Below are 12144 nucleotides of genomic sequence, written 5' to 3' on the forward strand. Positions count from 1 at the left end.
TTTAAATAATCAACTTAGGAGCAGCAGTAGCTGTCAGTAAGTCAACTTATTTTAAATATCCTCAGCATAATATTGTCCTCCTAGAATCCATTTTCTGCCAACCCGCCTTCTACATTTTTAGGCATACGTAAGCTGTGAATGATGCAAAGTATAGCATAGAATCCAATAAAACAAACTTCACATGGTAGTGAAACGATTAGGGAGTCTTTATAAATGTGGTGCATCTAAGATATGGTAACATGAGCAATTTACTGTGCAATATGTTGTGCTGTTTGACTTGATTTATCCGTGAAAGCTTGTACAACGCCATCTAGAGCTTGCATCACTTCTGTAGTTAACTACAGACAGTTACTATAGGTCAAGTGGTATGAGGTAATTTTGCGTGTTAAAACTCTACTTCAGGTGGGTGTTGACATGAAACTGTTCAGGAATATCATTCTGCTTCAGACTTGCACCTGATTATCACTTTCAAGCATAGACAAATCCTTTTATATTCATCCTGGGTTTTTTTTGTACACAGCAATCCTAGAACTGAAAGGTTGAATCCCAGAACTGAAGGCATGCAAAGCAGTTTCTCCTCTAGCAATCTTAGTCCTGAAGACTGTTGCTTATTAAATCTTTTGTTTGCTTTGGGCTCTCATTAAACTGTTTGTTTTATGCTCCTTTAGTTTACTTCTCCTGGAGCAGTCTTACAAGAGCACAGCTTACAATTATACAAACACCTTTCCCCAAGAATCTGAACTTGTATGCTTAAATAAATGACTTGAAGGACTTTTTCAGAATTGTTGCAGTAAATATAAGTGGAGCAAATATGAGCCTTGTTGGAGACACAGACATACTCCAAGAGAATGAAATGTAAAGCTATAGTGATTTTTTTTTTAGGAGAATAAAGTGCCTTATTATTTTAGAGAGACTCCTTTTTGCAGCAGAGATGACTTGCATAGTTCTAAGTCTGGATATACAAAAAGAACTCCCAAATGGAAAAACACTGTACAGGCTAGGCAGCTATCTGCCTTAACTTACTCCCTTTTTAGTCTTGGTTTGTTTTTTTTGTTTGTGGTTGGTTTTTTCCCCTTCTCTTTTTTCTCTGTTTAGGCTTTTCTCCTGTGTTCTTCTCACCAGACCATAGCACAATTGCAGTTACTCTTTTGTTTCTGTATTTTTTTTTGCCTTTTTTTTTTTGTCTGGGATATATTGGTAATTTTCTGGATAACTTGGTATTCTCTTAATTCCTCATACCACTTTCTATTACTTCCAAGAAAACCCCTGGATGAAGATGGTGATGCTGAGCCAGAAAAGAGGAGCTTTGGTTGATAAGACTTCTAACTGCAGCCTGTGGTTATCGCAGCTTGTGCATTTATGCAAGGGGATTTTTTTTTTTTTTTAACTTAATTTCCTGTGGTGATACTGTCTTGGAAGCTGTGGCAGATCTAGCTATTCTTGGCTTTTGGGCCAGGTTCTTTTCTCAATTCTCATGAAATTTGTTACCTGTATTGGAGTATGTTTACAGTAGATTTTCTAACATCACCAGCAGATGTCATCTTAGTTGAACTATCATAACTTTTGATTCTTTTGAAACACTTGAACGAAACTGAAAATGGATGATGTACAGCTTGATTTGAATGCAGGACAAGGCGTGTTCTCAGGAATCTATTCAGAATATCACAATAAATGCTTGTGGGCAGACTGCTTTTTCCAGTGAAAGAGAGCAGATTTCAAGTGTTAACTCACACTCGTGACTCTCACGACAAAGCAGTTATCTGACAAATTCACTTTTTGGCCTTGTTGCTTTCTCTGGATTATCTAACCAATCCTAAGACAAAGCAGTTGAATCCAGAACTGAAAATGGAAGATTGCTGGAGAGATCACTTTCTAGTTTGGAAGAAGTTGTTCAAAGATTAGACTTACCCGTATTATTGACTGTAATAATAAAACCTGAAGAGTAAGACTGTATCGCTTCCCCTCCATACTTACATATTAAGAAATAGATAGGCATAGTCTGCTCAACTAATGTGAAGGCAGTTCCTAGTTGTATAGGAATATGAGTGTAACAACTTACCAGTCTGGTAATTCTTCACTTCAGAATTAGTAATGAGTTTTAAAGAACAGAAATCCTGTTGTTTAAGAGAGAAAATATGCATATATCATCTTTCTCGTCATTGTTAAAGAATTTAGCTGATCCCAAGGCTGCTTCTCTACTTAATATTCCTGTCTAATTTCTGCCCATTCTTTAACAGGTTTATCACCAGTACCTGGAATGATGTCTGAGGTGATAATAGTGGGTAGAATTTGCTCTTGTTGAAGGGAAGGCATTATGAAAGGTCAGAGCTCTTGGCTTGGTATGGGTCTGAACAGAGCTGATTAAAATGCATTGACTGGGTGTCTGTGCTTGGGCGAGAGATGCTGCTTGATTTTTGGTTACAAATACAATAATTCAACGTTGTGACTATACCTGACAGGGTGAAGTGCTCAAAGGGCGACTTGACTTATCTTCAGCAGAAATCATTTGTTCACTCTGGAAATAAGGCAGAAGTATGACAAGACCAGTGGCTCCAGGAATGGTGCTCTGCATCTCCAAATACTTTGGGATGTTTGTTTTTATGAAAGTAATTTCTGAACAGAGTATTTGTCTTGACTGATGATCTCTGTATCCAGTCCCAAATACTTGTAATCAAAGCTATGCAACCGGTAAGGTTGAGAGGCAGTTGTTAATGAGGCACGTGATCTTAGATGCAGTGGCCAAGAGAAATAGCAAACGTTGCTTGTTTTAGGTTTTTGGGAATTAATAAGAATCTCCCAAAATAACTGATTAAAGGAAGTAAGCTTTGAAGTAGATGATTACACAGTTTACCAGTAAGCCAAGAGGAACTGAGGTTCCAGAAAGAATAAAATCTGTCTAAAATACACTACAGTAACAGCTGCTGGTGTGATTCTTTGAGACACAGGACTGCACTAATGAAAGGGTTTCTGGTACTCAATCCGAATAATTTAATTTGACTGTATCTACATGCTGCTAAGTTAAAAGTGTACTAAAGTTGCACAGAGGTTCAGGAAATCAAGTTTGAAGCAATCATATTTTCCAAATTTTTTAAAAACTTAGTACCTCCTCTTTGATGTAATATAAAAACTGTAAAAAGACAATTTTTCTTAAACTTTTCTTTATTTTTGTATCTGATACAATGACCCTTATGCCATACAAGTAATGAGGAGAAGCAGTGAGGTCACTGTGTTGGGTGTGGATAAAGATTAGCTATGTAGGTGGTGTCACAAACAATCTCTGCAGCTTCTAATAAAAATAAGTACATAGGAGAAGAAAGAGCACAACTTCTCAGAATGCATATGGAAATTGCCTTATTCAGGGTGGGTGGTGAATCAACTTAAGCGGATTCCAGATACTTTCAGTCTCAAAAATTATGAACTGACACAATCTATTCCACTACATGCAGTGTGAATATATTACTAGGTCCTGACAATGTTTAGAGAATAGTAAACAAAGTTTCTATATTTAAGAAAGGGTGTGAATTATGTATGGAGCAGAAGTTTCATATAACTCTTAAGTTCACTGAAGGAAAAGAATAATGGGTCTACATTTTCCATGCTTTTCTAAGATATTGTGTATAATTTAAGAAGTATGAACTTAGGCAACTGGATAAAATGTGATGTGAATTTAGAGATTGTGATGGCACATTTTCCAGAAAGTTATCTTAAAGGAGATTAAATCCATAATACATTTCCTGCACTAAAGTATGTCACGTGGGCACCTTAAGATGGATAAATTGGGGTATGATAGTATACATGAACAGTAAGTTTATAGTAGCTAGCATTGAGAAGCATTCAGTCATTGGTTTGGAGAAAGGTTACCGGTTACGCCTCCCAATATTGCAAGAACTGTAGTGGGTTTTTTATTGGTCTGTGAAGAATTTGTGAATCAAGTGGTATAAGTATTTTTGAAATATGCTAATGAAGATAGGCATCAATAAGAAGCACTGAAATACCATGCTGGAATTATGACTTGAGGGCAGGGATAGTGAAAGTGGGATAAATTATTTTGTGAGATCTTGCTGTTAGAATGGGTTGAATTACAGAATCCAGAATAGCTCAGGCTGGAAGGGACCCTTGGAGATCATCCAATTCCCCCTGCTCAAAGTGGGGTCAACTAGAACAGGTTGCTTAGAGCCGTGTCCAGTTGGGTTTTGAATATCTCCAGGGCTGGAGACTCCACAACCTCTCTGCGTAACCTATTCCAGTATTCAACCACCCCCACAGTAAAAAAAAAAAAAAAAAATTTATTCTTACATTTCAATGGAATTTCCTGTATTTCAATTTACATTCAGTGCCTCTTGGTCCTGTTTCTGGATACCACAGGCAACAATCTGCCTCAGTCTTTGCTCCCTGCCACCAGGTATTTATATATGTTAGTAAGACTTCTTCTCTCCTTTCCTTCCCATTAGCTTTCTCTCCTCCAAGCTAAACAATCTCACTTGAATAAGCCTCTCCTTATCTGAAAGGTGCTCTGATCCTTTAATCATCTTAGTGTCCCTTTGCTGGACTTGCTCCAGTCTGCCCATGTCTCTCTTGTAATTGTGAGCCCAGAACTGGCCACGTTGCTAGCTCACGTCCAACTTTTCCGCTGGGACCTCCAAGTCCTCTTCTGCAAATCTGCTTTCCAGCTAGTTGACACTCAGCCTGTACTGGTTCATGGGGTTGTTCCTCCCCAGGTGCAGGATTTGGCACTTCCCTTTGAACTTCATGTGGTTCCTGTTGACCCATCCTGTCAACGGTTCTCTGAATGGCAGCACATCTATCTAGTGTATCAACCACTCCTCCTCATTTTGTATCATCTGCAAACTTGCTGATGATGTACTCGGTCTCATTGTGTGGGGCATAAACGAAGAAATTAAATAGCTGGCCCTAGTATCAAGTCCTGAGTGTGCCACTAGTGACTACTCTTGAGCAGGACTTTGCCCAGCAATTGTTAAATGAATGAGTTAGAGAAGCCAGGGTGTGGATTTTCAGTATGCCAGCTGCGTTGTTAGTAGCTCCCACGTGCAGGGTCTTGTTTTCCCCACTTCCATAAGTACTTTCATTTGAGCAGTAGTTCACACAGCTGGACCGCCTAGCTACAAGTTACTATGTCCACGTAAACAAAACTTCTGCTGAAGTTGAAATCTGCAGTGACTGTGTTGCCAGTTTAATGTGGATCATGAAAATGTAAATGATCCGATATGCAGCAGGGCAAGCCACTTAGGAGAAAAAAAAGGTATTGTTCTGAAGTGTTGCAAACCTCTCATTAAAGACAGTTTTTCCTAGAAAAAATATAGAAAATATCTGTTAGGTTGGACAGGGAAAATGGAGAGCACGCCAGTAAGAGGTTAAAAGCATCTGTTTTGTTTATCCTATGTCAGCCTTTAATTAAGTCATGGTGACTCTCTGTAATATCTCAAGAGGTGGTTATCTAAAGGAGAAGCTAAATAATCTAAAAAAAATGTGGGCAACAATAGGTATGGATGTTCTTGGTCAGAGTTGGAAAAAATATTTTGCACTCATGTCTAATACTATTAAATATATCTGTATTTCCCAGAACATTGAGTAATTGTATCTCTGCTGATGTAAATTTTATGAACTTCTATAGCTCTGCACACATCCAGAACTACAGCTAGCTTTTGCACAAGCTTCACCGTATTCCTGTAACAAGATACGGGCACTCTGAAGGGATGGAGGAATGGTGAGCATGTTCAGAATATTGACGGAAGAGCAGTACCGGCTTCTTTGAAAAGGCAGCTACTGCTATGTTTTGTGAAATGTGGGATGCAACCTTTTTTATGTGTTGTCCAGTGGCTAGAGCACTGAATAAGGGATTCATTTTAGTAACTTTAAAAAAAAGCCTTGCCAGTTAGCCTAAAGAAATTTTGCAGAAATTCATAGATAAGTTTTATTAATAATACATCAGTATTCTTATAGCCCTTTCAGAATTTTGAGAATAGGCCTTTTTAAAAAATGATAAGCAGTTGGTTGTGTGTTTATACGCATCTAACTGCAGTCTGTAATTGCTACTGCTTTAAAATAAAATACTAATTTTAGTGTTGTCAACATTCATTGGAGATGTACAGTAATAAAAGTCCACTGAAATTAGAAAAACATATGTAGTAGCTGAACTTAAAACCTGTAAGATGAGTGTAAAGTAGCCCTCTTCATTTAGATTATTTCCCTAATATAGTGGCATATAAAATGGCCACTCGAGGGCACCTTTGTATTTGGTTCAGCTGCTAATTTCCTGAATATATTGACATGGTTTGATAACGCACTTATTTTTTAATTTCTTGAATCTTCTGAGTGATAGCACCCTAAATTTCATATTTAAATGGAAGATTAATACAGGTTTCTAAAGCTTTAACTTGAACCTTTTTTAATAAAAGGCTAAATAACAACATGCATTACATCAAGTGCAGGATTTTGGAAAAACTACAAATAAAAGTTGGTGAAAACTTTATTTAGTAAATTGACCTTAATGACCGTAAATGTTTATATGACTGTTACTTACCATCAGAAATATGTTAGTACAAACTGAACTAAACTAAAATCGTTCTTAGTTTTTGTATGTTATGTTCTTTGATAGCTTCATTTAGTGCTTCTTTAAGCTTACTTTTTTCACTTGAAATCGTAGTCTTCTGCATAGGGCCACGGGGCCAAATATTGCTTGTATTCATGCTCTTATGTGAACTATTAACATAGCCTATATTTGCATAGTGCCACTACTAAGTAATAACTTAATAAATACTATAGAAATGTTTAATGGACAAAATAGGGGACAGGTAACACATTGTCATGTAAGAGGGGCAGGGAACTAGAGTAATATTGTAAACCTGCAGATCCTTTCTTTTCTGATCTTACGTTTTTTGTGAATGAAAGAGTCTTCTCAGAGCATAGGTGAAAATGAAATCTTAGAGTACTATTGCATGTGTATGTATTTTCTTGCTGAGCACTGAATGTACATGGTGCTTTAAAGACAGTATTGAGTTCCATTATGCAAAATGGTTATTTTTACTTCATCACCTTTCTAAAAAGGAGTTCCAAAACACAAACAATGAAAAGAGATTCAAGAATTGCTAAAAATGAAATGAGTACAAGTTTTTTGGTCTGAAACGTGATTGAAATTTTGTGGACATAGGAGTATAAATGTGGAAACTTGAGAAACAGCTCCTTGCCTTCATTCCCTCTTTTAGGCAATTCTGAATTCACTTCTTAATGAAAAGAACCAACTACTCTTAAGTTAAAAACTAAAATGAAATATTCAGATGCTAGCTGTCAGTTTGCAGTACATTCTTAGTGCACACAAGCACATCAACTTTATTCTTTTTCTAGCAGCAGGTATTGTTGGTTGCAGGGGTTGCCATCGGTTTTGTCTGGTACTTTAAAGCGCCAGTAATCAAGGACGTCTTAGTTGACAACTTTCCAGAGCATAGTGCTAACGTTATCAGAGTAGATCAGTGTGCGCTGCTTTACTTGAATTCTGGAAGATGGCTGGAAATTGCTTTTTGTATTTTGATGTAGAAATTTAGATGAATTTACAGATGTGGCCAAAAGTGGGGGCGGTTTTCGTCACTTCTTTTTAGTGGTTATGATGACAAATCTTATTCTTAGTACCTACCTGCTCAAATGTCTTTTTCCATTGGATCTAAATTAAACAAAGATGTTTTCTACCTTTCCTGCTGTCTGTTCTACAAACTTCATAATTGGTGTCAGTATTGGCCAGTTTTTCTGAAACTGATTCTTTAGCTTTTTTCTCTTTGTTTCCACTGGAATATAACAACTGGATTAAAACTGACAAATTAGAAAAGTAATAACAGAAGAGAATTATTGCTGTGGAATAGTGTTTTTTTTCAAACCAGATTTTTTTTTTTTTGCTACACTAAAGGGGGGATGTCTGCTTGTAAACAACAGTATTTTCAGGTATTCATACTTGGACCCAAGCATGGAGTAGATCTTCCTTTACTGATGCTTCTGATCAAGCTTATAGAAACAAGTAATTATTAATAAAGGCTGATAAATACCAGATAGAAAACACATATGTTACTTTGATGGGGGATTAAATAGTGCTGCTTTTCAGTGATCTCAGTCTCCTAAAAAACAGTTTTAAAATTATTGCTAAAACCTTGGTTGGCAGTCCTGAGTGGTGATCAGGGTTCTGCTATAAATATTTAAAGTGCATTTGTGGCTTTCAACTAATTAAAGGCAGTTTCACCAGGACTGAGTGCAGCCCTTACCCCAGGAGAGTTGAATGCATTTACCTGTCATGGGTGAGTGGTTTGATCCGGGGGTTAGTCTAACCTCAGCGCTCCCACTACTGGCCACGAATGTAGAAATAGGTCACTGAGCAGATGCTTTCTCATTTGCCATTTGTTGGCAAGCTAATGAATCTCTTTTGACTACAAACGGGAACGGCTCACTGCAGTAGTTTTAAAAACAAAGATTTACTGGAAATACAAGCCAGCAGCACACAACTTGTTGTCAACCACTGTTCCTTATCGGTGTTTCATCTGTTCAATAACTAATATCCCCCTTAGCTAATGGTATGTCTGCGCTGCAAACAGGACATAGAAGGTATTAATATTAACTTTGAATAGTCTAACCTGGGTTTTGGCAACGAAGTGATCAGAATAGCATCGAAGTTGTTTAGAATTGACTTATGCTAATGAGAAGGATTATTTGTTGAGGTTTTTGCTATAATTACATCTTTAAAGCATGCTGCAGTTTTAAAATATGAACATACCACAACCTTTCAAAGTAAGAGTTGGGGGACAGCATGAGGGAAACCAAAACCTCTGAGGTTTTATTGGCATCTCAGAATATCAAGCAACTTCACTGGTTTGCTAAAATACGGGGTTAGTTCGGAATAGAAATGAGCGTTTTGAAATCTCTTGAAAACCAAGCACTTGATGCCTAACTTCGTGACTTGATTTCTCTGTGTGCTTGAAGAGGGTATTAGCGTCTGTAATAATGACTTGGATATTAGTGAAAATTCAGTCTTCTAACTGAAAAAATCCCAAGATAATAAAAGAATACCCTTACATTGCAGTGTTATTATAGTTTTTAGTTTTATTTGGTGCTAGTTCTGGTATATGGATATGACACAGTGTGAGCACAGACGAGGAGCAGAATAGTTGGCACTGCAGGGACTCGATTCTAGCGAGAGCGCTGCCTCTCGCTAAGGCTTCTCCGCGCTGAGCGTGGGCCATGCTGGATTGCTCTGAGGTCAGGAGGCAGCTGGTTCAGTGCCAGCTGGGAACCTTAACAGGTTAACAGGTCAGCTGTCCCTTAAGAATCAGTTTGTCCCAATGGCAAGTATTTTTCCAGGCTTCTCTGGTACCCTGAACAGCTCTTGATACTCTGACTACTTAACCGCTCGCCACGATGGACTGCACCAGGCTCTCTTTTAATCCTGTTTTATGTTTAGCTTTATCCAGCCACTCAGTTTAACTTGATTGGATTTTTTCATTCAGATTTCCTTATCTGGCGCAGCATGGTAGATAACAAATTTAACACGATGCACTGCTGATAAAGCTGTTCAGCAGCCCAAACTCAAGCTATTGCTTTCATTATATAAACTTAATCAGTTCTTTATACACTGTAATGTGTCTTCTCTTAAAGATTAGCTTCAGTCATGTGCCTTTTGTACTCTTGCTTAGTTGAATATTTGGATACGTGAAGTGTGCTTTCAAGTGCTGTCTTTTAGCCTGAAGTGAATGTAGTGCTGCTGTTTGTCTTTAAACATTATGCTTGGGCGTTTCTCAACTTGTACATCCTGTTCCATATCCCAGGCTAGATGGCAACTGCTTTTCACTCTGTCTCCTGCTTATAGCTTGCATGATGCTTCTCCATTACTTGATTTGCAAAACTATAATAATTGCGTTCAGGCCTTCATAGGATTACCTTATCCTAGGTTAGATAATCCCTTAATTTATGAAGATGATAAGCAGATTGAGAAGGACTATTATGGGAGCATGGAAATGTGACACAAACATTTATAATGCTGATTTCCCTCCAACACCCAAATAAATTCTGCTTACCTGGTTCTGTGTGGTGACTAACTGTTACCTGCTGTTCTCCTGTGAGAGCTATCAGGCTTAAATTCTCTTAAAATCTGAAGCATACAAAAGAAAAAAAAAAACCAAAACCAAATCCAAATCCCATTTCATTTTTAGAAACTTGAAAGTATACCTAAGATGTTCCATTATCACAGTTTCACACATTTGCATTTAATTGAAATCTTAGTAAGGAATATGGTGTTAGAGTTCATAGTTTAATATATGTAATTACCTAATGATTTTTCTGACATCTTTATTTAGTTACAATGTGGTGTAATTGGAATAAACAGGATCCCTGGGTTTCTATAGCAACAGAATGCTACAGTTTGAGAAACTGCTTCATTGCAGCAGATGTATCAATAACTCTCCTAATAACCTGAGGATTTTAAAACAGTAAATTTAAAAATGAGGATTCTGTTTCATATTTCTGCAGGTAAAATTTGGTTTAAAAATTAAACCTTATAAATATCTTTCCTGAAACTCTATACCACCTTCCAAGATAAGCGTAGTTTCTGAGTTTGTAAAAATACTGAACATATATATTCTGTGAATATTCCAGCTATATAAGCTATAGTACTGGGAAGATTTTCTCTAAGAAATACAGGGTATTTAGACATGAGGTAGGGGTTTTTTTTGTAGCTTTCAGTTTCCTTTTAGTGCAAGCTGTTTTTTTTAAGCTAAGTAAAACCATATCATCTAAATTGGTTATTTTGATCCAACATAATGACCTGCTCTGTAATAGCTTCATTCATTTTTAAATTTTCCTTGTAGATAGTAGAAGTGATAGAAGACAGTGTAGAAGTGTAAGCTTTATAGCTCTGAAGATCTTCTACATGTTTGGTAATTGTAATTCAGTTGTGTTTTTGTAGTAAGGAGAATAGAAAGATAATGTTTCCATTAAAGCGATCAACTATGCATAAAGAAATAGGATAGGAAGATGTATGAAAATGCATTTAGAGAAATCCTATTTTCTTGAGCAAACTGCATCTGTGGAATATATAACCTATACCTTTTGGATAATTCTGGAAGTCTGGTGGTGCTAATAGCTATTTTACATACTGATTCCTAGAAAAGAAGTATCACCTGTCTGGATAGTCTGGCATCCTACTGCTAGGATGCGGTTTTATATTAACCCTAAGCTCTTCACTCATTTGGAGTGCTCTTAGAGAAGAGTTAATTAGAACTTTAATTAATGTATACCTTTCAGAGTTATTTTGCATTCCTCTTAATAAAAATATTCTGTTACAGTGAACAAGAACAAAGGCGCTCTCTTCTCTCCCCCTCCTCTGGGACAGTATGCCTTCGTGCTTCAGGACATTAATATTTCAATAGTCACACTGGATAAAATTGAACAATGGATGAAACCTAATTATTTTTCTTAGGCCTGTGATATGATCTTATCCAGGTTCATTTTCTTATATTCTATTTTAGAGAATTTCATTATAAGTCACTCATTCCTACCTGACAGATTTCTTCTAATAATCATAATGATTAAAAAAAAAAAAAAAAGGAAATACTTTGTCTCTTCTTTTTGTTTTTTCTATGTTGTATTTTTTCTCCCAACCCCCAAATTATTGAAAAAAAAGAATGAAAATCGTGTCTCTCAGCTGCCTCTGCTGCCCCCCTTCCCAGCTGTTCTTGCTTATTTTCTTTCTCATTTCTTTCTTCTGTTTTGTACAGATATCCTCTTCTGATGCTGCTCAGCCTTTGGCATCCTCTCCTTCTCTGCAAGCTGCTGCTGAGAAGAGCAAAGCAGAGGTATATTGTTTTTGAGTGTAACTCTTGTCAGGTCACTGCTTTGCACAAATGTTGATGTTTCTATAGAGTAATTTCACTGAGTTAACTAGAGAATTTGAATTGCTGGTAATACTTCAGGCATTTAAAATACTTCTCTCCCCCTTGCTTCCTGGACTAGATAAATGAAAAGAACCGATACAACGTGACAAAGCACATGTGTCATTGTTGCCTCTTAGTGTTTATATGTCAAAATTCTGGTTCTGCTCTGCTTTATTGTCAGAAAACTGTGGAAACACCATTTCATTCCTAGCTAATGGGCATG

At 37.0% G+C, this 12144-nt stretch overlaps 1 protein-coding gene across 2 annotated transcripts in view; it reads left to right on the forward strand.

Moving 5' to 3' along the window:
- Positions 1-12144, forward strand: part of SMAP1 (small ArfGAP 1) — a 106429-nt gene that overhangs the window by 42565 nt on the left and 51720 nt on the right. The window contains exon 5 of one of the 2 annotated variants that reach the window (XM_075145306.1): positions 11766-11843. The exons of the other annotated variant lie outside the window; for it this stretch is intronic. Coding sequence (XP_075001407.1) covers positions 11766-11843 — 78 coding nt within the window. The remainder of the gene's footprint in view (positions 1-11765; positions 11844-12144) is intronic. 2 annotated transcript variants of the gene reach the window in all.

This window comes from Calonectris borealis, chromosome 3 (assembly GCF_964195595.1).
Source record: "Calonectris borealis chromosome 3, bCalBor7.hap1.2, whole genome shotgun sequence".
Classification (NCBI taxonomy): Eukaryota; Metazoa; Chordata; class Aves; order Procellariiformes; family Procellariidae; genus Calonectris; species Calonectris borealis.